At 43.8% G+C, this 27,184-nt stretch overlaps 1 protein-coding gene across 1 annotated transcript in view; it reads left to right on the top strand.

The window, feature by feature from the left end:
• The window catches only part of LOC147751001 (nucleotide-binding oligomerization domain-containing protein 2-like), a 343,212-nt gene that overhangs the window by 257,555 nt on the left and 58,473 nt on the right, over positions 1 to 27,184 (top strand). The window contains exon 6 of the mRNA XM_086918890.1: positions 11,789 to 13,478. Coding sequence (XP_086775016.1) covers positions 11,789 to 13,478 — 1,690 coding nt within the window. The remainder of the gene's footprint in view (positions 1 to 11,788; positions 13,479 to 27,184) is intronic.

The raw sequence follows: 27,184 nt of genomic DNA, 5'->3' as shown, positions 1-27,184 counted from the left end.
GAGCACCCCAACAAAAGTTGAGCACATAAGTGGCTCAATCCAATAAAAGTAAACCAACACAACACATCGCTTAATTCACAAACTGATTAAGATACATAAATCCCCAGGGAATAACAATACCATTCATCAGTAACAAGTAGATATACGAAAAAGTAGCATAAACAGCACAAAGTTGGTACATATGAATAGTAAAGCATATTACACAGATTTTTTTTTTTAAATAAGAAATTAAAACAACAAAAGTAGTCACCGTAGTCTGAATGTTGAAATGACAGCAAAGCATCCCGGTGAATTAAGACTGTAGATAATGACACCGAGTTCCTGTCAAAGCAGATTGTAGTTAATGAAACGGAGTACCAAAATGTTACTTTTCAGCAGAGAAATCCACAAATGTCATCTTGGTGAATGTAGGTGAGAACAATTCAACAGTACACATGTACTTCACTAAAATACAGATTACCAGATGCGTGCAATAAACTTCAATCAAGAATTGCACAAATCACTGCAGTTTTGGCATTTCCGGCAGCTCCCACAGGCATATCCAAGATGGCGGCATGTAAGAAACATCAGACTCGGTTGGATCACGGCAGGTGCGTGCTCCTTCAGCCATGCAAAACATCATAGTAGCACTGGAGCTCCAGGAAAAAAAAATGTGCAGAACCTTATGTGACCCAGCAGCACAGGAAGATGTGGCAGATTGATGTGGCAGATTGAAAGTTCTCGCGACAGGGGCTCGAGGTAAGAATGTGCCTCGTGGCCAATTCAAATGTCGCAGGTATAACGATAGTAATTGCAAAATACTTCCATAGCGCTGAGAACGCACCCATTTTATTTATTCTTTTAAATATTAAATGTGAGTAAGTCTAAATAAAACGCTCTGACCTGTAGTTGATAGCAGTGACCTCCGAAACTGCTTTTTGCTGAACTTGTTGTCCGAGGCTCTGGAAGAACGGACAAGTCACAAAAGTGTTCCCCGCAATGAGGAATAAATCCTTAGTGTAAAGCCAAAAGAATTACACGGGAAATCTCAATAGATGGCGCTAGCTCTTCACGCTGTCAAACAATCCAAGTCACAGCTTAAATGTAGATAACGATCTCCTCTAATGGCTGTTAGAAGGCAGCAGGTTTCTGTGTGAAAAGATTGGCGTTCTTCACGCTGTCAGACTATCTAATTCACTGCTTAAATGTAGATAAACGATCTCTAGTAGGCAGGAAGCATTAGTGTGAATAGAAGACAGGTTGCCTTCAAACAACACGACCACATTTATGGTAGCTATCAACTGTTGAAACACACAGCTTTTTCCTTAACATCTTCCTTTTCTTTTGAGTTAATAAATATAAGGCCTCCAGATTAGATTACACACGCAGGGTCACAAACAGAGCCCAACCGAACGCTCCCTCTCAAAAGGCAGGGAGGCAAAAATGTAATAGTTCTCAGCACATCCCAATCAAATTGAAAATCTTGAAGACACATGCCAAAACTGCCACAATTCTGCAGCAAGACCTCAGGCTGTCCAGATGACTGGGGACACTGGTGGGGCTAACCAGGGCGTTTCCGTTAATTTACCTTTTCCTTTTAAGCTTTAAGTAATTCCTTAGTTGCAGTAGTAATCCATTAAATCAGTCTTCTTTCCACGCATAGGTTCTGTTCTGTACCTCGTCGCCAATTGTAACAATTAAAGTGCTTAAATCCAGTATGTATAAATAGGTATGATTTATTGAAGCTTAGTTCCAGGTAAAAATAATAATAAAGATATAAGTAGAAGTAAATATAAACCCCACCAGGAGCAGTTCTTCTGTCGCTCAGCCTGCCTGCCATCAACTGCCTCTCCACACACCAGTCAGGTACCAAACATTCTAAGGTGTCATCAAAAATTCTACCAGATACAGTGGCTAAGCAATGGGGAAAACTAAGCAAGGGAAATGCCAGACATAAGCCAGATGTAACACGTACTATGATAAGTTTGATTTGTAACAAATGTATTTGGACCTCATATACACTGTACATACACTGTCTATATACCATGTACTATCAGTGCAGAAAGCAAACAATAATAAAATCAAAAAGTTCCATAAACATTGGAAAAACACTATTTCTGTTGTTTTTAATGGTGCAAAAATGTGTAACCACGGAAAACCACAGTTTTTTAAGGTATTAAAAACACTGAAACAACCCCACCAGAATTTATCAAAAATAGAAACTGAAAACAGGAAAGCCTAATTATAATGTACTTAAAGTTGAGGCAGAATGTACTTTTTCCTACATTGATTAATCTTCAAAAAGAAAAGAGTCCCTGAGATAGACCATCTGTAAGGAAGCAATTTATTTTGTCTGCAAATATACTTTTATCTCCAAAGAATACAGAGAAATACAGGAAAAAGTATGTGAGTCACTGTTTGTAATATATATTTGAGTCGCATGGATTTCCTATAATCATGTGTGAATATTTTAGAGAACCTACATCACTTTATATAGGTTCTTTAGTAGACTCGCCCATGGTTATAGGGAATCCATGGATGGCTGTAGTGAGAGTGGCAGTATAAGGGAACGCATTTCCAAATACTTTTTTCATCATCATCTAAGTGTTCTTGGACAAAAACATATTACACCACTATCTAATCAGCTGTATTTTAGATTAGTGCATACTTAGTATACTTTAAAAGCACAATACATTCCATTTGCAAAAAAAACAAAGTGCAAACGACCGTACTAAAGTCCTAATACTTTAAATGTCTATGCAACCGACGCCTTTTGTAAAATTAGAGGCAATGACAGCCCAGGTGACAGACAGTCCAGTAATCAGAATTTACTGGGAGGCTGATCAATGATTTGATCTGACCCTGAAGGGCTCCTGATGTCGCTGCAGAAAGTCAGATAATGACTTCCTGCATTTAGATGGCACCATCCACTCATTTATGACCTTTTGTTAGAGAGACTTACTGTCTTGGAAAAAATGACTGGAGTAAATCTGGCAACCAGCTCCTTAATGTCACTATCAGGCTGTGTTGAGGGCATTCCTATAGCATGTAGAGGATTTGTGGCAACAGCTCTTTCACTCACTAAAACAGCCTTGGCCATGACCGGTCTGCCCAATCTCCCAGATAACACAGGATGGTTAAGGGATGTGATCAGATTCACATATGGGAAGGGCTCTCAAGAAGGAGCCTTTCCTTTAGCAAACACACTTTCCAAAATTGGTAGATGGCAATTTTTCAATGCTTTGCAACCAGATTTCAGCCCAAAAACATGGATATATTGTTCTCAGATGCTTAAAACACAATCTTTCCAAATACAAAATCCGTATAGGGTCTCAATCCCATTTTAGGAGTTGGCAAAAATGTACTGATTCTTAAATGGGATTAGTGCATTTAAAAAACATTTTTGCAGACGCAAACTCTGAATGAGATTGTTTTGTGACTTCAAAAAATGCTTTGCTCTTCTGGCCCTTAGTCTATTGCAATAAAAAAGTGGAAGTATGCAGAGACTGCGCCCCCTCTTTATTTGGGAATTAAAATACAGATATACACATACAAGCTTGCAATATATTCACTCATGACCTCAATCCCTAAACCATATAACTTCTCTCACACACATGCATGCACAGCACTCACCATCGGTCCCAGTCTCTAAAATCTGTGGATGGCACACATGTGCACTGTGCACAGTTTTTCTTCACACTGCCATCGATTACATTGGTACACTAATGATCTCACTGCTCTGAGGTCTGTGACATCATCAATCCAGCAAAGCACTAGCCTCCTGGGCTAAGCGCCACCCTGGATGATGTTTTGTTACAGTTTTTCCTGAAGCCCTGCAGAGCCATGGGCTTTATGCCATTCAAGGAATGGAGCCATGTGACTTCGCCATACCCTAAATCGTCACTGAACTTCATTGACCCACCCCTCTCTGAGAGGTGTTAGGGAAGGGTGGGTTAACAAGCTGTAGAAAGGAAAGTGAGGACTGGATTATTCGCAGTGTATCAGCTCTAGTATCACAGATTCACAGATTGCGGTGCTGCTAATCCAGCTGAACAGACTCAACTGGAGAGACCGGCCCTCCACCCCGCTCCCGCCTCCCAGCTGCTCCTCCCTCCCACTGATAGTTGAGGCTCCGCTCTCCAACTGTAGCGCTGTGAACGCCCTGATTCCTTCAGAAGCGGTTGCTCCTCTCTGCTCCCTGGTCTGCTCGGCGCTCGTGGTATCGTAGCGCTATACTGCCAAATTGCTGTGTGCTTGCTCGCATTGCTCCCACTATTATAAGTGCCTGATCGCTTAGTATATTTGCATAGTAGCGCTATATTACGTAAGTGCGCTTTGACAATATTTCCATTGTTATTGATATTTCCTTTGCCTGAATCAATCATTTGTGCCTGACTGTGCCGGTGCCACTGCCGTTTAGATTGCGTTTAATTACATTGTGCCCCAATCCTGTTTCGATTTTGGCTTGCAGCCATTTTGTTGTTTGTTGTTGTGCCTCCCTGCCCGGCCCTCCACCCCGCTCCCGCCTCCCAGCTGCTCCTCCCTCCCACTGATAGTTCAGGCTCCGCTCTCCAACTGTAGCGCTGTGACCGCCCTGATTCCTTCAGAAGCGGTTGCTCCTCTCTGCTCCCTGGTCTGCTCGGCGCTCGTGGTATCGTAGTGCTATACTGCCAAATTGCTGTGTGCTTGCTCGCATTGCTCCCACTATTATAAGTGCCTGCTCGCTTAGTATATTTGCATAGTAGCGCTATATTACGTAAGTGCGCTTTGACGATATTTCCATTGTTATTGATATTTCCTTTGCCTGAATCAATCATTTGTGCCTGACTGTGCCGGTGCCACTGCCGTTTTGATTGCGTTTAATTACATTGTGCCCCAATCCTGTTTCGCTTTTGGCTTGCAGCCATTTTGTTGTTTGTTGTTGTGCCTCCCTGCCCGGCCCTCCACCCCGCTCCCGCCTCCCAGCTGCTCCTCCCTCGCCCCTCCCCCCTCCCCCCTCCACTATCCACTTATGACAGATGCTTTTGCACGCAGCGTTCACGCGCAGCGGTCGCGCCCTATGCGCGCCGAAGGTGCGCCAAAGGTAAGCCCGTCTACGCCCGTCCGCGCCTGGACCGCGCCCAGCGCCAAACCCCCTGGCCCCCGCAAAGTCCACTCCTCCCGCATAACGTACGATTCCGCTACCCTCTCTGCTCTCAACTCCGGCCGTCTCCCAGCCTGCTACCAAGCCGCCCCAGGACTCACACATGGACCCTTCACCTGCCACTCCTGCAAGTTCGACTGCATCAGGACCCACACGAAATCCACAAACTCCAAACAGAGCTCCGACACTAACCACCTAAAGTGTATCCTGCTCAACACCCGCTCAGTCCACAGACACTCCATTGAACTCTGGAACCTACTCGACACTACATCGCCGGACGTCGCCTTCCTTACAGAAACATGGATGAACGCCTCATCAGCGCCCGACATCGCCATAGCCATCCCGGATGCCTACAAGATCATCCGAAAAGATCGCACCAACCAAACAGGAGGAGGCATCGCCATCGTTCATAAGAAAACCATCCGCATCATGACCAGTTCCGACGATAACCTCACTACCGCCGAACACCTTCACTTCCAGATTCACACCGACCCCAAAACCACACTCAGAGGCACCCTCATCTACAGACCACCAGGACCCCGCACACAATTCAGCGAAGACATCACTGACTTCATCAGCCCACATGCCCTCCCTTCCGAGAACTACATTCTACTGGGAGACCTCAACTTCCACCTGGAAAAGAAAAACGACAGCAACACCACCACCCTTCTGGACAACCTGGCCAATCTCGGACTCAAACAACTTGTTGACACCCCCACCCACTTTGCCGGACACACGCTTGACCCTATCTTCACCTCCAGCAAGCACATCTCCTTCGATCACACCACAGCGCTCCATTGGACGGACCACAGCTGCGTTCACTTCAACTACAAAAAGTCCACGACCCAAAACCCCCCACAACCTATTCCTCGAAGAAATTGGAACAAAATCACCACCGACCAGCTCTTCACATCGCTTCGCCAAAACCCCCCTGCCAAATCATCAGACCCAAGCCAAGCAGCCACTAACCTCACACAATGGATCACCCTCTGCGCCAACGAACTAGCACCCTTGAAAAACCATCTAATCAAGCAAGGTAGCAAAAAAGCCCCCTGCTTCAACGATGACCTTAAGAAATCCAAGAAGTTCTGTCGTACTCTCGAGAAAACCTGGAGAAAAAACACAACCACTGACAACCTAGCCACCTTCAAGAACGCCACCCGCAAACACCACCAACTGATCCGATCCACCAAGAAATCAGCATTCAAGGATCGACTTGACAACAATGCCCAAAACAGCAAGGAACTATTCAACATCGTCAAAGAATTTACTAACCCCACCGCCGGCACCAACGACATCACTCCCTCCCAAGACCTCTGCGACTATCTATCCTCTTTCTTCCACAACAAAATCGCCAAAATACATAACAGCTTTGAAAACCAGTCCGAAGACCAGTCCTCTCCACCCACCTCCGAACCAAAACCACACCCTAACAACCTTTGCGCCTGGAACCCAATCACCACCGAAGACACCATCCGCCTGATGAACTCCATCCACTCAGGATTGCCAACCGACCCATGTCCCCACCACATCTTCAACAAAGCAGACTCCATCATCACACCCCATCTCCGCGATGTCATCAACTGTTCCTTCAACTCCGCTACCTTCCCGGAAAACTGGAAACATGCCAAACTCAGCGCCCTTCTGAAGAAACCCACAGCAGACCCCACCGAGCTTAAGAACTACCGCCCCATCTCGTTCCTCCCAATCCCTGCCAAAGTCATTGAGAAAGCCGTCGACAGTCAGCTCGCCGCCTTCCTCGAATCCAACAAATCCCTCGACCCTTCACAATCCGGCTTCCGAGCCAAACACAGCACCGAAACCGCCCTCATCGCAGCAAAAGACGACATCCGAACACTACTGGACAACGGAGAAACAGTTGCCCTCATCTTACTTGACCTCTCCGCAGCCTTCGACACAGTCTGTCATAGCACACTCATACAACGCCTCAGCAACGTCGGAATACAAGGAAAAGCATTGGAATGGATCATCTCGTTCCTCGCCGGAAGAACCCAGAGAGTCCGCCTCCCCCCTTTCAAATCAGAGGCCACCGAAGTCATCTGCGGCGTACCACAAGGATCATCACTCAGTCCCACCCTCTTCAACGTATACATGAGTCCCCTCGCACCCATCGCACGCCAACACAACCTCAACATCATCTCCTACGCAGATGACACCCAGCTGATCCTCTCCCTCACCAAAGACCCAAACACTGCCAAAACCAACTTACACGAAGGAATGAAAGAAGTAACCGAGTGGAGGAAGAACAGCCGTTTAAAGCTAAACTCGGACAAAACGGAAGACCTCATCTTAGGGTCATCCCCCTCTGCCTGGGACGACTCATGGTGGCCACCGGCCCTGGGAACCGCACCCATACCTACGGACCACGCACGTAACCTGGGCTTCATCCTGGACTCCACCGTCTCGATGACCAGACAAGTCAACGCCGTCTCATCATCATGCTTCAACGCCCTACGCATGCCCAAAAAAATCTTCCGTTGGATCCCCACCGAAACAAGAAAGACGGTCACCCACGCACTGGTCACAAGCCGACTGGATTGCGGAAACACCCTTTACGCCGGAACCACAGACAAACTACAGAAAAAACTCCAACGCATCCAAAACGCCTCAGCCGGACTCATAGTGGACATCCCTCGGCAAGCTCACATTTCCGGCCACCTGAAAGACCTCCATTGGCTCCCTGTCAACAAGAGAATAACGTTCCGTCTCCTCACCCACGCACACAAAGCCCTCTACGACCTAGGACCCGAATGCCTCAACACACGACTATCCTTCTACACCCCCTCCCGCCAACTACGATCGTCCAATCAAGCACTCGCCGCAATCCCGCGCATCCACAGATCCACCATGGGGGGAAGGTCTTTCTCCTACTTAGCGGCCAAAACCTGGAATTCTCTCCCCACCCACCTCCGCCTTACACAGAACCACCTCTCATTCAGAAAGCAATTAAAAACTTGGATATTCGATAAGTAAAGCACCTCCCTCCCTCAAGCGCCTTGAGACCCTCTGGGTGAGTAGTGAGCTATACAAATTTTGGAACTTGAACTTGAACTTGAATTTAGGAAAGCTGTTTATTTTTCAGGCTGTCACATGGCATGACCCTTTGCAGCCACAGACGATAAGCTGAATTGACATCCGCCTAGATTCTTGGAGCTAGAACGTGAGCACAGATGTGAATGTCTCTTTGCAGGTCTCAGTATTATAGGTGATAACTGGAATGCCTCTTATGAGAAGAATGAGTTTCCAGTTTCAGTACGATTCGGTCATGAAGGGAATTCATATTGTGAAATATTTCAACTTTTTCTTCTTATTTTCTAAAATAGGCTTACCTACTTACTGCCCATTATGTGGACTGGTATGTAGGGCAGCAGCGATGGACCTCCACTTCTGTCTGCCTGTCGCAAGGTTCTGTCGGTGCCTCAGTGGTGGTTCAGGGTGTACAATTCTGTTTCCGCAGTGTCCTTCTATGTGTTCTTTGGCATGCCTCTCTTCTGTTTGCCTTCTGGGGTCCAATAGAGAGCTGTTCGTGTGATGAGTACTGTTCTGTTGTAATGGTGTGTCATATCCACCTCCATCTTTTTCTCATAATAATGGTGTCCATGCTCTTTTGCTTGCATCTGGTTAACAGTTCCTGATTGGAAATGTTTTAAGGCCATAAAATGCAAAAGATTCTTCTTCGGTTACTATTGTGAAAAACTGACAGTTTGATGATGTCACTTTTCATCATTCGTCAGTATTTTGATTCATACAAGAGTGTGTCACAGAACGCAGCTCTAGTAAAGCCTCGGCATGGTGTTGGTGCTGTACTGAGATGACGTCCACAAATTGTTAAGCATTCTAAAGGGATTCCTGGCTTTGTTCAGTCTGCTCTTGGTGTCAGTGCCCACCCCTCAATCCTGTCTGAGTGTACTGCATAGGTAGATGTACTCTTCAGTCATGGCTACGTCCTCTCTCCATCCACTTTCATTGGTTAAGGGTTTGGAATGTTAAGTTGCATGACTTCTGAATTCTTCATGTTGATCGTCAGGCCCACTTGCTGCTCATACATGTTGAGGTGACACGCCTTTTCCTTCATATGCTGGCGAGTGCCAGAGAACAAGGCCTGTTCATCCGCATAGAGAAGGTCATTAACCCGTTAACCGCGGCGGTAATTCCGCCGTGGTGCGGGCGTTTTCGTGCGCGGGTGGGGCACCGTCGGCCAATGGCCGAGGGCAGCACTGTGGCCGACGGCAGCAGGGAAAGGGTTAAATGTAGAGAATAATGTACATTTGATGCCTCTGGCTTGGTCTTCTGTTGTGTGTTGCATCACCCTGACTAGGTTGAAGAGCAACACTGAAATCACACATCCCTGTTACACACCGGTCTAGGCTTAGAAACTATACTCACTATCTCCCACCTTACCAGTAAAATTATCATAGACGCTCTTCATAAGGAGAACTATTTGCTGCTGCATGTCATAGGCTCTCTGTATACACCAAAGCCTGTCACAGTGGATACCGTCAAAAGTTTTCTCAAAATCAGTGAAGCTGATGTATAGTTGTCTTTGCCACTCCATGCACTGAGGTTGCGTAAAGTAAGGATCTGATCAACATACCCTGTTCCCTTGCAGAGCCCATCCTGTTATTTTCTTAACTACTTGTCCACAGAACCAGGAATGCTCTGTATAATGATTTTTGTAAGGATTTTACTCTAAAGGATGAATCTGCACTTGTAACATTTGGTTAATACACTCTGCTACTTTTTTTCCCTCCTAAATCAATTTAAACACTAGTGGAGGATCTAGGCTGATGTTTCAGAGTCTACCTTGAAAATGTGTGCATTCAGGTTGTCCTGGGCAGGAGCTTTTCCGTTCTCGAAAGATCGGATGCAGAATGTATTTCATCTTTCTTTGGGGGAGGCAGTGTTCACATTCAAGGCTTTCTAAGCTTCTTAAATGTCCGCCTCACTTGTTGCTCCTAGTCTGGTCAAGTCTTTTGAAATGCTCGGCCTAGTATCCTTCCTGCTCTTTCTCTGTTGTGAGTAGTCTGCCTTGCTTGTACATGATAGAGGTGTTGTATTTTGTAGTTTACCACTGACTATCTTTGTGATCTTGAAGACGCTCCCCCATTCTCCTCTAGTTTCGGCTTCCTCTGCTTGGCTGGTAACGTTATCCATGTACGCCCACGTGTCTAATCTTGTCATTCTTTTGACTGCTCTATCTGCTTCTATGTATTGTTGCTTGTGCTTCGCCTGCAGCCAATCACATTTGGACACAATGAGTTTCTTTTTGCTGCCCTCCTGCCTTCATTAGCTTGCCATGTGTCTTAACCTCGTCATTCTTTTGTCTTCCTTGTCTTGAAGTTTCTTGTGTCCAGAAGAATTAGTAGCTCTTTCTGCTGTCCCGATAACAAATGTGTTTCATGGTAGAAGCTGGTTAGCTTTGTGCCCGAACCCCAACAATGAGGACCAGTGGATTGTACTTTGTCAGGTCTATAACTCCATCTCACCCTAACCCTCTCTTCCTTGCAGGTGTAATTATTTCTCTGATCCATGCTTCAGTGTATTATTTCTGATTTGAGGGACTTGTGGCTGTCACAAAGACTTTGATCAGCATGGCGCCCGAGTCCGTACGTCATTAGCATTTAAAAGTCTTCATGCAAGTGACATCTATTTTGGTCATATTATTAAAGAAACTGTGCTGCAAAATTCACAATTTTACTATATTTTTTAAAAAATGTTCTTGTTGGGAAGAACACCCCCCTCCACCTCCAACCCCCTCAGGATAATTGTGCTCACGTGCTGCGCTCACTCAGGCAAAGTCATGCTTTCATTGTGCACCCTACCACTTTCAGACTTCACCAGCCACCAATAGAAGTTTACAATATTATGTTTCCTGCCTCTCTCAACCCCAAGCTATGGGGTATCCACTATGTAACTAATTATTGTCTCAAGAATCCGATAATGATCACAATTACAAAGTTGATACCTTTTAAATGGTAGCTTGATCCTGATCCTTGCGTATGTTGCTGGGCACTAGTACACCTCCAGGCTATGCCAAGTTGTTCCCTATGCCTTCTTTGATTTTTCTTTTTCCCCAAAGTCAACATACTGATGCTCTGGCCCAATGTAAATGTATGTAAATGTATAGGCATTTATATAGCGCACTACTTACCCAGAGGGTCCCAAGGCGCTTCGACCGCTGCGAAACCCTTCCTGGCTTCCCTGAGAGATGGTCCCTTAATGGGTATCTCCAGGGTGAGACCAGGCATCCCCGGCGGTCTGGTGGGGCCGTTAGTGAAGATGAGGCAAGCTAATGCCCAGAGTTGCGGAGTGTGATCGCTGATCAGAGTGGGCACCAAGGCGAGAGAATTATCAAGTCCGCTGACCCTGGTCCAGAAACCTGCCGCGCCGGGAATCGAACCCTGGTCCCGGGCCGTCCTCTGCTCTCGGGTCTGCCGCCTCTAACCAGTGAGCCACACTACTTCACAGGCCCAAGATGCCTGTATTTATAAAAATAATATATATGTTTGTTTTTCTACAAAATAAATAATACGCACTCTATTCTTTGGTGGATGGTTCTTAAATGACAAAGGAACACATATTAAATAATACATTAATTGTTTTCATCATGTAACTGTCCTTCTTGTGTTTCGTTTTTTACATCAGATTCGAATCATGGGTTCAAGAGAAAAGTCTGTCAAAGGCAAAGCTCCTGCTGCAAAATGGGGAAAGGAGCCATGGAGGAGGATCACTGTTTAGAAAGAAAACTAATTGTTCTTCGCACGGCTGACCTGTGCACAGACACCAGGGGTGATTTTCAGGACGCTGTCGCGGACACCATCACTTCACGAGAAATGTTCACAGCCCAGAAGAGAAGTCTGACATCAGAACGGATGTTGATCTTGGGAGAAGCTGGAATGGGGAAAACATGTCTTTGTGAGGAAGTTGAACTGGATTGGAAGAATGAGAAAAGGGACATAGTCTACAAATATGTTTTCTATTTCACATTCAGCGAGCTGAGTTCTTTTTCAGAGCCACTGAACGTGAAGGCACTCATAGAATCAAAATGTAAAAACGTGACAGAAATGCCCAGTGATCTGATCGGTTCGAATACACTCCTCATTTTCGATGGCCTGGATACGTTGATGCAAGAGATAGAGGATTTGGAAGAATGTCCGGGAAATGCTGAGACTCCCATGAATATCACAACACTGCTCTCCGGCATTTTAACAAAGAAGCTCCTCCCAGACATTCATGTTTTGGTAACGGCCGGGTTCAATGTTTGGAGAGACTGGAAGGAACACTTCACTTTAACTTTTGTAATGCTGGAGTTTGAAGAAAAGGATATTCAAAAACATATTAAATTGTTTTTTAGATTAAATGGATTAACAGCTAATTGCTACAATTTTATCCAGCATGCCATCCTGTCCAGCCTTGTGTCTGTTCCTCTTCTGAATCTCGCTTTTTGTGAGATTTGCCGGGAGAATGAGCTCGGACGTTATAAAGGTAAGCTTGACACCCACAGCCGACTGTTTGCTTCACTCCTCCAGTGCACTTTGGGAAACATCTCACCAGAGGTAGTCCTGGATGTTGGCGAAAGCCAGTCCATCATACAGCCTGCAGAACGGAAATTGAACCCAAACATTAAAACGGCTTGTGAGCAGCTGGCTGAACTCTCATACAAAAAACTTATTACTAATTGCCTTGAAATCAAGAAAGAGGAATTACCCAAAGACTCGGATCTTCTTCTCAAGCACCTATGCAAATTCTTCCTGATAGAGCAAAGTAGGGGCAGTGTTTATACCTATCGGCATCACAGTGTACGAGACATGTTTGCTTCCTTCTATTGTGCAGGGAAAATCCAAAACAATGATGAGCTCATAGAGTGCCTGGATGCCTGGGCTTTTGGTGAGATCCCAGCAGATCCTACAAACGTTCTTCTTCAGGGCATTGCTGGAACAAAGCAGGAATGTTTACACAACTTCATCCGGTTCTTCTTGGGCTTCTTGGCTTATGAAAAGATGGACGACATCTTGTTCAATCGACGGCCCCTCGATGCTGATCGAAGGCAACTCCTGATTAAATGGTTGCAGGAATGGGTTAATAGAAAGGACACTGCTTTGCTGAACATCTTCCATTGTGTGTTTGAACTGCATGACACTGAAGTGGCAAGAGCTGTATCAGGGTGCTTCAAGTCTGTGAGTCTGTATGTTACCCAGCTCTACCCTTTGGACCTCACAGCCATGCAATACAGTCTGAGTGAAGCCAAACTTGAAAAATTGGACCTACGGGCCTGCGGGCTGCGTGATGGAAGCCTAGAGTTACTACCAATGATAAGAAGATGTACAAATGTTTGGTAAGTAATTCAGAATTGAGTAAAGATGGCAAGATAATGGTTTTAGAGAAATTTTGAATCTTTCTACTTGGTGGCAAAGTTATAAACTGTGTAGTTATGCATTCCAAGGTATTTTGCCTTCCTTTAAAATCGTATGACCTCACCATGCCATGTTGCACATAAGGCTATAATTTATCAAGCCCACAATACTCAGAAAAGAGTTCAGCAATAAAATAAATAATACCTTTTTCACCTGGTTAGGAATGAAACCAAACACCGTCTCTTCAGCTGCACGGATGCTGCACTCACAGCCACACGCGGGACTCTCTGCAACGGGGCTTTAGGCCACGCCCCCAACCAGGCCCGGCCGTCTCGCTTCCTCTTGAGATGTTGTCTTCCTGCAAGGCTCCGCCTATGTCCAGGGAGTCCGCCCGACTTTCGACTTGGGTTGCAACGTTTTCTGATGACGCTGCCACAAACAAAAATAAAATGCGGGGTAGGCTTCTGCTTCCATGGTATCAATGTCCTGCCTCCTTGCAAAAAGTGTGCCAACCTATCCCCGCCCACAACACATGCGTACGATGTAAGGCATCATTGCGCACTACTAGAAGCATTTGTAATGCAATAGAACTCACATTAATCCGAGTCCTATTGCATTTTAAAAGGGAGTACGGGTGGGCAAAAAGGTAGAAATGGGAGTGCGAGGGGGGGTGGTGGTGTCGTTAGAAGTTATGGACTGTGGGAGGGGACGGGGGAGGCACAGGAACAAAATAGTGTTTACAGTAAAGGGGCCAATAGCCGTGGAAGGACACAAATGACAACATGATTGTCAGGAGGAGGGACTAACAAGCCTCAAACCAATGGGAAGGCTGCATTTAGGACCCAAGCCAATACAAAAGCTGGGCGGAGAGTGGACAGAACTTAAACAAAGCTTCCACGCTATAGTGTATACTGCATGTCTCTATGAGACAGAGCAAGCACTGACTAGGCGAGACTTAAAAAGTATGTATTTTGATTGGCGTATCGATAAATACATACCACAAATTAGATGAAACCGGCCTGGTTCTCCAAATGCTATAAATGCAGGTGAAGAGTGTAGTGTGTCGATGCTCTATAGTGTCATCTACGAGGAAGTGTGGTAAAAAGGTGCGTAATACTGCATCCTGTGAAGGCCTCCTTGATAAGGGCCTGGATGCGTGAACCTAAATTGAGCAGAAATAACATGAGAATGTATAGAAAAAAATGCAATCCGTGTTGAGGAGAAAACAATATAATAAATATTCCAAAGGTGCCCAGAAATGATGAGAGGGACTAGGCCATGTGCATAAGGTGTGAGAGTGAAAATATATCAAATGGCCTGGATGGTTAAACGACAGAGTTAAAAACCGCACTGAATCACGGTGGAAGACTGTAAGTGGATTCTGCCCGTACGTAGCTCCTCGTACGGCACAAGCCACCTCCCATATATTAAATCCGTGGAGTAATGGCGATACTATCTGGCATAGGAGAACTTCCAAGAGAAACAAGTGGGAGGTGCCCCTACCCCGAGACAGTCACAAGAACAAAATAATTCCCTGTTGTTTGATGCATCGAATACCAACAGCCCCTCTCAGTGTGCTTTCTGCGGGAAGTGGGCTGAATCAAAGATGAGGTCAGAAGTGGGTGACTCTAAATTAGTGCACAGTGGGTCCCTGTCATGGCTAGAACTATGGAGTAAGCACGAGTGAAAAAATGTTGCAGGACTCAAAATGCTGTAAGTGGCATAAGAGTGTAAAGCCGGAATAGTTTTTACTTTTGAGCTGCGCGTCGAGTACGCTTCTTCCCGGGTCGCCAGTGTGGAATGGAATGACCGCCCTATATGAGCCCAGAAACCGCTGGGAAGAAAGAGAAGGAGAAGGAGGGATGATGAAAGACTTCTCGGGACAGAGTGTGGCTAGCGGAAAGCCAGCTATTTCTGCTAGTGATGTCGGAGAGAGAGGAGACTGAGTTAATAAAACCCTCAGTAAAAGCCTATTTTTTGTTGAAAACCTCGTGTCATATTGAACCTTATCTGAGAATTGTCACAAAGCCCTTACACTGCCTGCATTTAACTAGGTTTCATTTTAATTTCATTCACTTCCTTTGAGTTAATCAACAAGGCTGCGGTAGGATGTGTGATTTAGGTCCTTGCACTTGTGACAATTTCTCGAATCAAGACACTATGCGCTTTATAATGTTCTGTGAGCATTACAATGATATACGCAGGAGGTTTTTCATTCCTATTTTAAGTGGAAAAAGCTTTATACAGGTAAAACCCACCTTGTTATATCTTCAGCTGCTGAATGACCCATGGGAGATTTTTAATATTGCAAGCTTCTTAGTCGCAGTTGTTCGACTCAGGAAAAAACAGCACCCCATGATAAATATTTAAAGAGGCCTCACTGTGCTTACATGTTTATCATTTCTAGAGTTTTATGGTGGCATTTTTAACTGTGACTTGTGTTCTTTTTTAACCGCTTCGCCGCGGCGGCTTTTCCCGCTGTGCGCGGCATTTTTAAAAATCCCGCGTAACGTGACAAAGCCAGCTCGTCATCTGCGCAGCGCAGGTAACGCCCATGACAAGCTGGCTTTGTCATCCGCGTCGAAGGGGTTAAGGGGTGATTTACCGCTATATATGAACTATTGGATGCTAGGGCTTTAGGTGACTTAATGAAATTTGTCCCTATAATTATTTTTTTACCAGGTTGCCCCCATTTGTTGATGATTAGTAATTTAGATGTTTTTATGATGTAGTGTACGACGATATATGCATTGTTTTTTTATGGTTTTTATTAACCGAATAAAGTGGTGTTGATGTTGATGTTGTTGAATTGGTCAGTCTTACGTATTGGAAAAGACACTTTGGGAGTGCACCTCTCCACGCTTGTACAGTTTCTATTCTGCTTTGCAGTTTGCACCTAACAACGGCAGGTGCAGGAGTTGCATGTGCACACCATCTCTCATCACTTTTGGATAATTACAAGAGAAACATAACAGTGAGGTGCGGCTATTGTGGTCCGCCGTTGTTTGTTGCTTATTACTGATCTATCAATGACTGACGGTAGGGATATTTCTTTCTTATTTTTTGATAAATTAAAACTTTTTTAACAAACTTTTTTTGATTTTTATGATATGTGTAGATATGTGGTTCTCAGTGGGGTTTTCTTCAGAAAAACAGCTGCCAGGTGAAACTGCGCCCTTTTTTCACTTTTATTTTTGCAGTTTTATATAGCATGACCTGGACCCAAAGGTACATTTTCAGCTACTCCTTGTTTGTGAGCTACCAGCAATCTACATTCTAGGACTTGTTATTTTGCTTTTAGCATTGCAAGAAGGAAATTGTAATTCCTAACAGGCATGTGCTGTCGGCAAAAAGTCTAGGATTGGCTGAAGATGCCCCACATAACATAAGCGGTACAGAGCTAGAATATCGGTGTATAAATATCGATGTACAGAAATATTGAGGTAAAATTATCGTGGGATAGAAATATCGATGGAAAAAATATCATGGTCAAGAATTTCGATTGTTAGGTAAGTTATATTGATTGCAAAAATATTGAAGTGTTAAATATCATTTACAAAATTATAGTTGTTAAAAATATCGAATTATTATCAATGTTATGTATTTAACCCCTCCCGTGCTCATGACGAGCTCAGCTCGTCATGAGGCACAGTTGCGCTGTGCTTCTGACGAGCTGAGCTCGTCATGACCCACGCGGCGCTCACGCGCTGGGATAATTCCCCTGCTGTGCTGAGCGTTCCACAAAAACGGGTGTGGTCATGAGAATTGTTTTTGTATGAGAATTGTTTGTAATTTTAGTATATGTGTTCAGATTTTAGTAGTTAATATTTACTTTTTTTAATATAATTTTGCGTGTTTAGTTCCAAAGTGGGTTGTGGGTTTATAGGGGAATAGGGTGGGAAGTAATTTAATTTTATATATTTATTTATTATCTATAGTAGTTAATAAAAAGAATTACATTGAATTTTGTGTTTTTAGTTCTGTAGCAGGTTGTGAGTTTAATAGGGAATAGGGTGGGAAGTAATTTAAATATATGAAATTTATTTAGCAATTTATATTTATTCATAATTGTATAGTTGTGATGTTATTGAGTTAAATGTGTACATTCATTTATTAATTATTGTTTGATAGTTAGTTGTTAATTATTTAAATTAATTAATTAATTATGGTAATTGTTTAATTAATTTTAGGTGTGTGTTGGGTGTTTATAGGTATAAATGGTGGGAAGTAATTTATTTTTTATTGATTAATTATTAATTATGTATTTATTCATATTAATTATTAGTAATTATTAATTGTAATTGTGTAATACATTTTAGGTGTGCGTTGTGGATATTATAGTGTTAAACAATGTGTAATTAATGAATGTTTATTATCTTTTTAATAGTAATATATTTTAATTTAAATATTATTTATGTTAATAATGGAAATTAAATATAATAAAAATGTAGATTTTTTTTTTAAGTGGTTTGTTATCCAACACTTTCCCTACTGTTGCACTCAGTGGATTGGGAATAGTAATTTCCCCCCTCCACTATCCAATACTTTCCCTCCTGTTGCACTCACTGGAGTCTGAATAGTAATTTTTACCCCTCCACTATCCAACACGTTCCCTACTGTTGCACTCACTGGAGTGGGAATAGTAATTTTTACCCCTCCGCTATCCAGCACTTTCCCTGCTGTTGCACTCACTGGATTGGGAATAGTAATTTCCCCCCTCCACTATCCAATACTTTCCCTCCTGTTGCACTCACTGTAGTCTGAATAGTAATTTTTACCCCTCCACTATCCAACACTTTCCCTACTGTTGCACTCACTGGAGTGGGAATAGTAATTTTTACCCCTCCGCTATCCAGCACTTTCCCTGCTGTTGCACTCACTGGAGTGGGAATAGTAATTTTTACCCCTCCGCTATCCAACATTTTCCCTGCTATTGTAATGATTGTGTTGTGAAATGTATGTTTTCTTTTTTTTTTAAATAGTTTAATGTGTTAATTAATTATAGGATGTTTTATTTTATTTTAAATTATTGATATATGGATATATTTCATTTTTATATAATTAAAAAATGTATAAATTAAATAAAGATAATTGTTAATAAAATGTATTTAAGTAAATATATGTATATTTACACATTTTTGTGTGTTTATATATTTTTTAATTACGTTTATTTGTTATATTTAGTTACAAATATATATTAAATGTTATTTATTTTGTTTAAAATATTAATACTATTTAATATATTTTGTTTAAGTTATATATTATTTTAAGTCAATATTTTTTACATCTATATTTTTTACTTCGATATTTCTGATTCAATATTATTGTACTTACCTGTTTCGGAATGGGGAGTCAATATTTTTGTATTCGATATTTTTACATCGATATTTTTGTAAACTATATTTTTACATCGATATTTAAACATGGAACCCTAGGTAGATGTGTCACTTTGTAAACCCCTGCGCCACATTATACCTGCGCCAGGTATAATGTATGCAGGGGGAGCGTTCTGACGCAAGAAAGGATCACAGAAGTGACGCAGTGAAATCTATAAGATTTCACTGCGCCACTTCTAGGACGCAAATGCGTTAATATCTTGCGCCTGCCTCACAGCAGGCTTAAGAGTGACGCAGGTCCTTTCACATGGGGCTTGCCCCATGTGAAAGGACACATTGCTGGAGTTGCGTCACTTTTGTGACACACTCCAGCAATCCGTCACTTTTGCTCCATACAGATGCGTCAGAAATACTGACATATCTGTAACTCCTTGCAACATGATGCGTCATAAATAAATATGACGCATCAATCATGTCGCAAGGAGGGCGCACTGAGAAGTGACGCATCGCTGCATTCACGCAGCGATGCGTCACTTCTCATAAATAAGGCCCTCAGTTTGTGGTGTGTGTTCTTTTTTTTTCAAAACAAATTGTATTTGTTCTAATATCCACATATGGCCTATTCGGCCAAAATCGCTGGTACATACAGCATATTATACCAATGCAAATGTAATGTAAACATCAATACTTTCGAAAACAAAAGAGGAAGAAAAGGAAAAAAATTATAATGTTCCATAATACAACTTAGTGTGCTATACCTCGCTATGTTCCTCAGCGTTTTCCCCCTGCACCATAGTATCCCAAATGCTGTTAAATCATATCATAGTACATTCACCAACCTCGCTATTGTCTCGCATTCTCTATAACTATTGTCATCCAAGTAGAAGGCTCTAAATAAAGACCTCCGTAGTCCACCCTTCTCTGCCAAATTTTAGGGTGTTCCTGTGGGCATCCCTTGGCTTTAAATATAGGTACGTCTGTGGCTTTTTTCAAACTCCCAACAAAGGAGGGCAATAGATTTCCATAATCTGGCAATATATCATTGCGCCAGTGTTCCTCCCAAAAGCAATAAGTGATGCTTGTACCTATTGACCCAATCTCATCTGGAATGTGCAGTGCAGCTAGTCTCAGTGACATAGGGAGATCCCAGCCCAAAACCTCGGAAAGGCAAGTCATGACTTTCTGAGTGAGTGCATCACACAGCCAGATTGTAAGTAAAAATATGCTCTTTGCATTATCACAAGGTGCCGCATCGCTGGAGGAGACCTTGCTGGGGGCGAACTGAGTGTATTCCCGGACTCTACGTTCCAGGAGCCCTTGGACCAAATGCCACCTGTGCTGCATCAGCCCCTCCCACAGCCGCTACTTCACTCCTCGCGGCACTTGCTGCGCGGGTGCTGCATCGCTGGAGGAGACCTTGCTGGGGGCGAACTGAGTGTATTACCGGACTCCACGTTCCAGGAGCCCTTGGACCAAACGCCACCTGTGCCGCATCAGCCCCTACCACAGCTGCTACTTCACTCCTCGCGGCACGCGCTGCCCGGTGCCGCATCGCTAGAGGAGACCTTGCTGGGGGTGAACGCAGTGTATTACCAGACTCCACGTTTCAGGGATCCTTGGACCAAACGCCACCTGTGCCGCATCAGCCCCTCCCCTCTGATCTAACTACTACTATAAGGTCAGTGATTTGTACTTTTGTGCTATTATTCTTACCCGGCACTTTGACCCTTGGACCAGTTGTAGTGTCGGAATCCATTGATGGCCACTAAAGGACGAAAGGGGAGGAACTCTGTTACAGGGGGGTCAGTGGTGGGGACATTGGATCAGTTCCTAATTAGAGCAACATCGGTACTGGCCCACGAAATTGCCCTGACGAAACGGCGCTTATCGCTGTTCCCTACGCTATCAAAACGATCATCTCTGGGTGAGCTAAGGTATGCAAGGTCACCAGAACAACACATGTCATGGACAGTAAGCTTACCCCAGTGTCAGGAGGAAACCACCAGCCTTTGCCGGCTCCAGAGAGCTTTGCTAACACTTCTTCTCTATTGGAACCTGCACCTACCACCGAGCTCGTTGTTTCGGCATGTTATGTTATGTTATATGTTATGTTATATGTATATTTATTGCGCGCACAACTACTCAAGAGTATCCTGGCGCGAAGCATAACCACAAAGAAGTCGAGAGCTGAACATCTAAAGAGCCTGTTTGTAGGTCACCTCCTCGTCCCTTAACGAGGTCTGCTTGTGATTCCTCTTCGCAAGCTACGGCCCAACTCCCGGAATCCGCCACAAAGAGAAAGCGGGACGGGGGCCCCAGAGGAATAAAAATCCCAAAAACGCTAAAATTCAAAAACCTACTAGAACCGGTGTGATGGAGCGCACAGCAACGCCATCTGGGACGGAGACTCAACCACCAACTCTTTTGACGGGGTCGTCAACCTCAGATATAACGGATGCCCATTCACTTCTAGTTGGAGAGGATGAAAATGGGAGACTTATTCACTTCATCCCTTCTACCACTCCTTTAAAGAATCTCTTTAATAGAGGACAATCTTTTGCATCTTGAATCATGTTTTACACATAATCATTTGAAGAATAATTTGCCACGGGGAGCCAAACTGCGCTATCTGGTGTAATTTCAAATTCAATGTCTAATCTCCCAGCCCCTATTAGTTTACCCTTCCCATTGCCCCCCAACACAACAATAGCCCCTTCAAGGGGGGTAGTTGAGTCTGGTACCATTGGGAATTTTGGCAATGCAATACAGGGAGAGGGAGTACCTAATGAGATCATGAATCTAGTGATACCTACTCAGGAGGGTGGTTCAACGTCGGAATCAACAAGAAAAGATAAAGCTGATGATTCCTGTAGACGCCTCCCAAGTCGTGACTTAAAGAGCTCTAGCTTCCCACGCATAGATTTGCCACCCAAATCAATCCCGTATGTGGTTGTTTTGGCCAGTGTCCCTGGGTTGGATCAAGGTAAAGAGGAATCGTATTCTGACCTAAAAAACAAGTGTACCCACCGGTTAAATACTAATAGACCACTTCCACCACATGTATATAGTGAAATTTTATTTGCTCGTAGAGTAAGTCGGATGGGACAAAGAAAGAAACACATTGAGGGCGATTGCATTTTGATTAACTTTAGAGATAGTCGGGTGGTCAATCACATATGCGATTGGCATCAGATGCGGGCGGCTACAGGGGTACGGTCTCTTTCTTTAACCTACTTTTATCCTCCTCACCTTCCCTACTTTTCCTCAGATAGTTGGGGTCAACGAAGGGAAGGTAGGGAATTCATGCCACAGGTGGGAAGTGTAAACAATATACGTTGTAATTATGATACCTTCTCACCTTTTGTCCTCCCTCTAATTAATAGATCTAGCATTCTAGACCAAGTAGATTGACTGACCTGTAGCAGTCAATCTCCACGAATTGATGAGGGAGTTGTGATTAATAACAAGATACCGATCTTGAATAGGGAACTAGCGAGTGAAGACATTTTTAGGGGAACCATCAATGGCACTGAGGGGGTTATATATAGTAGTCCGCCTGGTAGGGTGGGGAGTCTGCCCGATGTTATTATTAATTAGGGAGGACCTACTTCTTTACACCAGGCCATAGAAGCTCAAATATCCCAGGGAGCAGTGACTCTTGATAATCTTCAGTTGACAGGCAACAATTGGGTATTAATAGAGAATGCCAAAGGGAAACTAGTGAGACATTTTGATGCCACTGTTGAAACCATCGGTGGCTCTGAGGAGGAGATCCTGTCTGTGGCCTTTGAGAGAGGGGTCCCCACCATGGGTCTGCAGAGAACTTAGTCAGTTTTACCACTAGTGTTAAGGATATTGTCCTGGAACATAGCCGGGTTAAATGCCAAAATGGTTATCCCTGAGTGGGGTGAATTCATCAATACCCACAAGATCTGTTTATTCCAGGAGACCTGGGCATTGGAGTCTTTGCATAGAGCAGGGTTCGCCAATTATTGTAAAGCGGCCATTCAGGGGCCTAGGGCAGGCCTTCCGGGGGGTTGGGCATCTGGGTCGGCACCCATCTTGGTTGCTCAGTTAAGCCGATAGATACCCATTCCCCCGATATCCTATGTATTGTAGTATTCTCTCTCTCAACGATTTCCCTAAGGTGACTAATATTAATGTTTATTCTCGCCCTGTTAGGTAGGGGCAGACCTCACAGACGTTAGACTGTCTGTCCGCCTTTCTTTCGACGTTGCCTGAGCAAGTTTTCCCTATAATTGATGGGGATTTCAATTGCTATTTTGAACCCCTAAATGGTTTATCCCACCCTATAACGAGTGATGAGGATTCCACGTGGGGAATTTCAATGTGTAATCATTTTCCGCTGAGCGGTTGGACCCCTCTAGCCCTGCAGCTGACCTCAGTCACCCTTAATTATTCGCTGAGGGCATGTAACAGTTGATTGTCTGCGGATAATCCAGGGAAACACACCTTTGAAAGAAATGGCCAGGCGTCCACAATTGATTATATTTTGGTAAAGGTGGCTATCTGGCACAGGATAGTGAATTTCCTGGTACAGCCCCGTGCTGAAAGTGATCCCAATCCGCTGGTTATAACCCTGGATTGGTGCCAATTGGTAGCAGGGCAAGCTGAGACTTACCCGTCCCCCTCCAACCTAATTGCAATAGAGGGAGGTAGAAGAATCCGTTGGGGAACATTTTTACAATCACCTGAGGCAAAGGCCTCACTGTATAAATCCATCATACTCTTTTTGGTAAAGGCTAGCTCTATTACAGATAGATGCGGTGACACTGATTATTTAGAGGAGCTGGGGGATAACCATCAGGATATGGTTGGAAGCCTGGCAGAGTTCTTTTATACCACTTCAACTCACAAAAGAAAGGAACAAAGAGGTACTAGTCCCTGGTACAATAGGGCATATACAGAAGCAACGACAGCTCTGTTGACCAAACTACGAGAGGGCGATATTGCACGCATTAAGGAGGCAAGGGCTTTTTTAAAGAAAATAATTTTAGAAGCAAAATCTGAATGGGAGATTGATAGGTGGCAGGCCATTAAGAAAGCCCTAGACGATAGGGACCCTAGAGGGTTTTGGAATTTGGTGAAGACAGGTAAACCTGAGGGTAAGAATGCAATCGAGCCAAACCTCGGGGAGGAAGTCTGGCGATCTCACTAAATGTTATACACAAAGTCCCAAGTAGGAACTGCTTTAATGGGGCCGTCAGACATTGATTCTATTTACGTTCCGCTTGCTGACTTCCCCCCTTGCTCTCTGGCTGAGGTAACAGCGGCCCTGGCTAAAATTTTGCCAAACAAGGCACCCGGATTGGATAGGGTTCCAGGAGATCTATTTAAAACTGAACAGGTAGTTTGGGTTCCATATCTGCAGTCCCTTTTTAATGCAATTCTTTATGGCTTGAGACCCCTCCAAACGTGGGCGGGTTCCGAGATCGTTCCCATATAGAAAAATTACAGGCCTATCAGCCTAATTGATGTAACTCAAAAGATTTTTGCACGTGTTCTCTTGGGAAGACTGCAGAATTGGATGGACGATCATAATATACTCACCCCTTTTCAAGCTGGTTTTAGATCCGAAATCTCAACTATAGATCAGTTGTTTAGATTACAACTGACCTATTGGAAAACCATCACGTTGGAGGGAGGTTCTCTCTACCTAACATACGAGGACCTCAAATCAGTGTTTGATTTGGTAGATCGAGACCAGCTGTGGGGCCTCCTGCTAGAGATTCGGGCTCCAGTTTACCTCTGTCAACAGTTTAAACGCCTCCATGAAGGTACCTTTGCTAAAATAAGATTTGGGAATAGAGGGGAACTCTCAGCTCCGATCCCCGTAGAGAAGGGCGTGAGACAAGGTTGCGTTCTTGCACCAACCCTTTTCTTCCTCTTTCTGAACAGTGTAATTGAGGATCTCTTAGCAGTTAAGGATATAGATTCTCCTAAACTTGCTAACCGCAAAATTCCAGCATTAATGTTTGCTGATGACACGCTGCTCCTATCTAAAACAGCTATGGGGATGCCGCGTATCTTAGAGAAATTTAGCTCGTTTTGCAAGAAAAGGAATTTTGAGGTGAACATAAAGAAAACCAAGTATATGGTCTTCCATGCTGGCTCTACAAATTGCCCACACCCTAAAATGGACCTCAGGCCCCTAGAGAGGGTGCCTGTCTTTGACTACTTGGGCCTTACCCTAAACAACAAAATGGAATGGGGCCGCAGATCACCAAGGCGAACTAACGTATCCAGGCCTGTGGGGGGGATCCTAAAAGTCCATAGGAGTTGTGCTGTAAAGGTTATTGGCCCCCCTGTAGAAATATATAAAGTTCAAGCAAGGGGTGCCACCTTGTACGGAGCTGAACTTTGGGGTCACTGCCAGACTAAAACCCTGACAGCGACTGAAAATAATTTCTTAGGGCAGCTCTTCGGTCTCCCTCAAAGTACTCCCTTAATCCCACCAAAAGAGGGACCTGGGCATCCTCCCCATTGCCGAAGGGATCGCCTCTCGCCCGCTACTCTATTGGTGACGGCTATGGAGCACCCCAGAGCTGGTTAATTATAGAGAGGAATTAAAATCAGTCATGCACATCCTGGGGGCGGGGAAAATCCCTTGGCTATCCTATATTCGGGATGCTTTCTGTCAAATAGGGAGGAGTGACTTGTGGTCTTCACCTGAGAAAACATGTCTTGTTACCTCTAAACAGTCACTAACTTCTGCACTTAAAGAACACCGATTGATGTGTATTAGTAGGGCAACTGAGACATCTAGTCTAACCTCTAGGTTTTTAGATGTTAAATCACTTTATAAATTGGAGCTGGCCTTAGACCTCATTCAACCTCTTGTAGCCACGAAATTGTTCCTTCATTTCCGACACGGGACGCTCCCCCTTTATGTAACAACTGGGTAGGTGCTAATAAACTATTATGTCCTGGGTGTATTGAGACAGAAGAGACAGAGACCCATGTGATCTTATTTTGTCCCGCATATAAGGCTGCTAGATCTAAATGGGTTCTCCAACTTTGTAGGAATTAGAAATTTTAGAGAGGTTTTCAGGCTACTAAAGTACGATACACATCCAGTTTTTGTCGCTGCTATAACTACATTTCTTTTTGCAATGTGGTGCAAACGCAGATGTTTAGTGAAAAGTTAGGGTTGAGACTTGAAATGGTGCTGCCTTAACTAATATTGTTTCCCTAGATTTTAAATGTTATTAACTGGTGCCTACTTTTTAAGTTATGTTTTTTAGTTTATTTATATTTTTAAATGAATTGTGCCATATGATGACATCCTCCCATATGCTGCTAAAAACTGCCCTTAATAAACCTATCCGTCCATGCCTAATGTATTCTATGATTCAATAATTTGAAGGAGTGAGAATATCTTCTCATTGCTATCTACTTGTTACCTGGGATTCAAATATAAAAAGTACTATTATTTGTTCCTACTTCCCACTTTCTCTTAATTTTAGTATGTTATTTTATGATGTTGCAGTCACAATGTTATATTATTGTGCTTTTATGGCAGTAATTGCCTAAATAAAGTTATTTTTGACTTGATTATCACAGTGTAGACATGTAGGGGATGCTAATAGGCCAGCCCTCCAAAGCTTATGTCTGATGAAGCATACACAATGTAGGTATTTGAACTGAATGAGACGCAGTCGAAAGGCAATAGTCGCGCCACATGGGGACTACAGAGGCTCGGCCCAGTCATCATCCTCCAACAGGCCCAGGTCTTCTTGCCGAGTTTTCTTGCCAGGTCTTTCGGAGGGCATTGTGTGTGCTCTTTTTCCTTGCATAGTTTAACCAATAGTGGGGTGAGGTGAGCTAACTTCTTAATTCCAAAACTCATTATAAAACTGAACTCTCTGCATATCTGCTCATAATTGATCTAGACACTGTGTGGTAGGCATCAATTGCTAACTTTTTTACTATGAAGTATTTTTAGCTAAAAATATATATCTACTTATACCACTGGAATGTTACAATCAGCAGAAGATATAGGTTAATAGACAGATTTTCATATGAAACTTGGCTGCGGCCAAATACCTGTATATTTGCAGCATCATACTTGCTTTTTCATCTCTACTCACAAACGGGCGCATATGAAAAATAAAGTGTGCCCACCTACTTACACATATTGTTGCCTCACACAGATAAAAGTAATTATAGGGAACTTTGGTTGTCACCCATCCTACCAGACATGAATGAGCAACAGTTCCTAAACTACCTGGAGTTGTTGCCCTGATCAGGTGATGGCGAGATAACATGCTGTTTCTCAACTGCATAAGAAATCGCAGAAGAAATTGAGGTGAGATCATAGGATTCCACAA

Source organism: Lissotriton vulgaris, chromosome 1_1 (assembly GCF_964263255.1).
Source record: "Lissotriton vulgaris chromosome 1_1, aLisVul1.2, whole genome shotgun sequence".
NCBI lineage: Eukaryota > Metazoa > Chordata > Amphibia > Caudata > Salamandridae > Lissotriton > Lissotriton vulgaris.
Note: the sequence above shows the minus strand (reverse complement) of the source record. Positions and strands in the feature narration are given on the sequence as shown.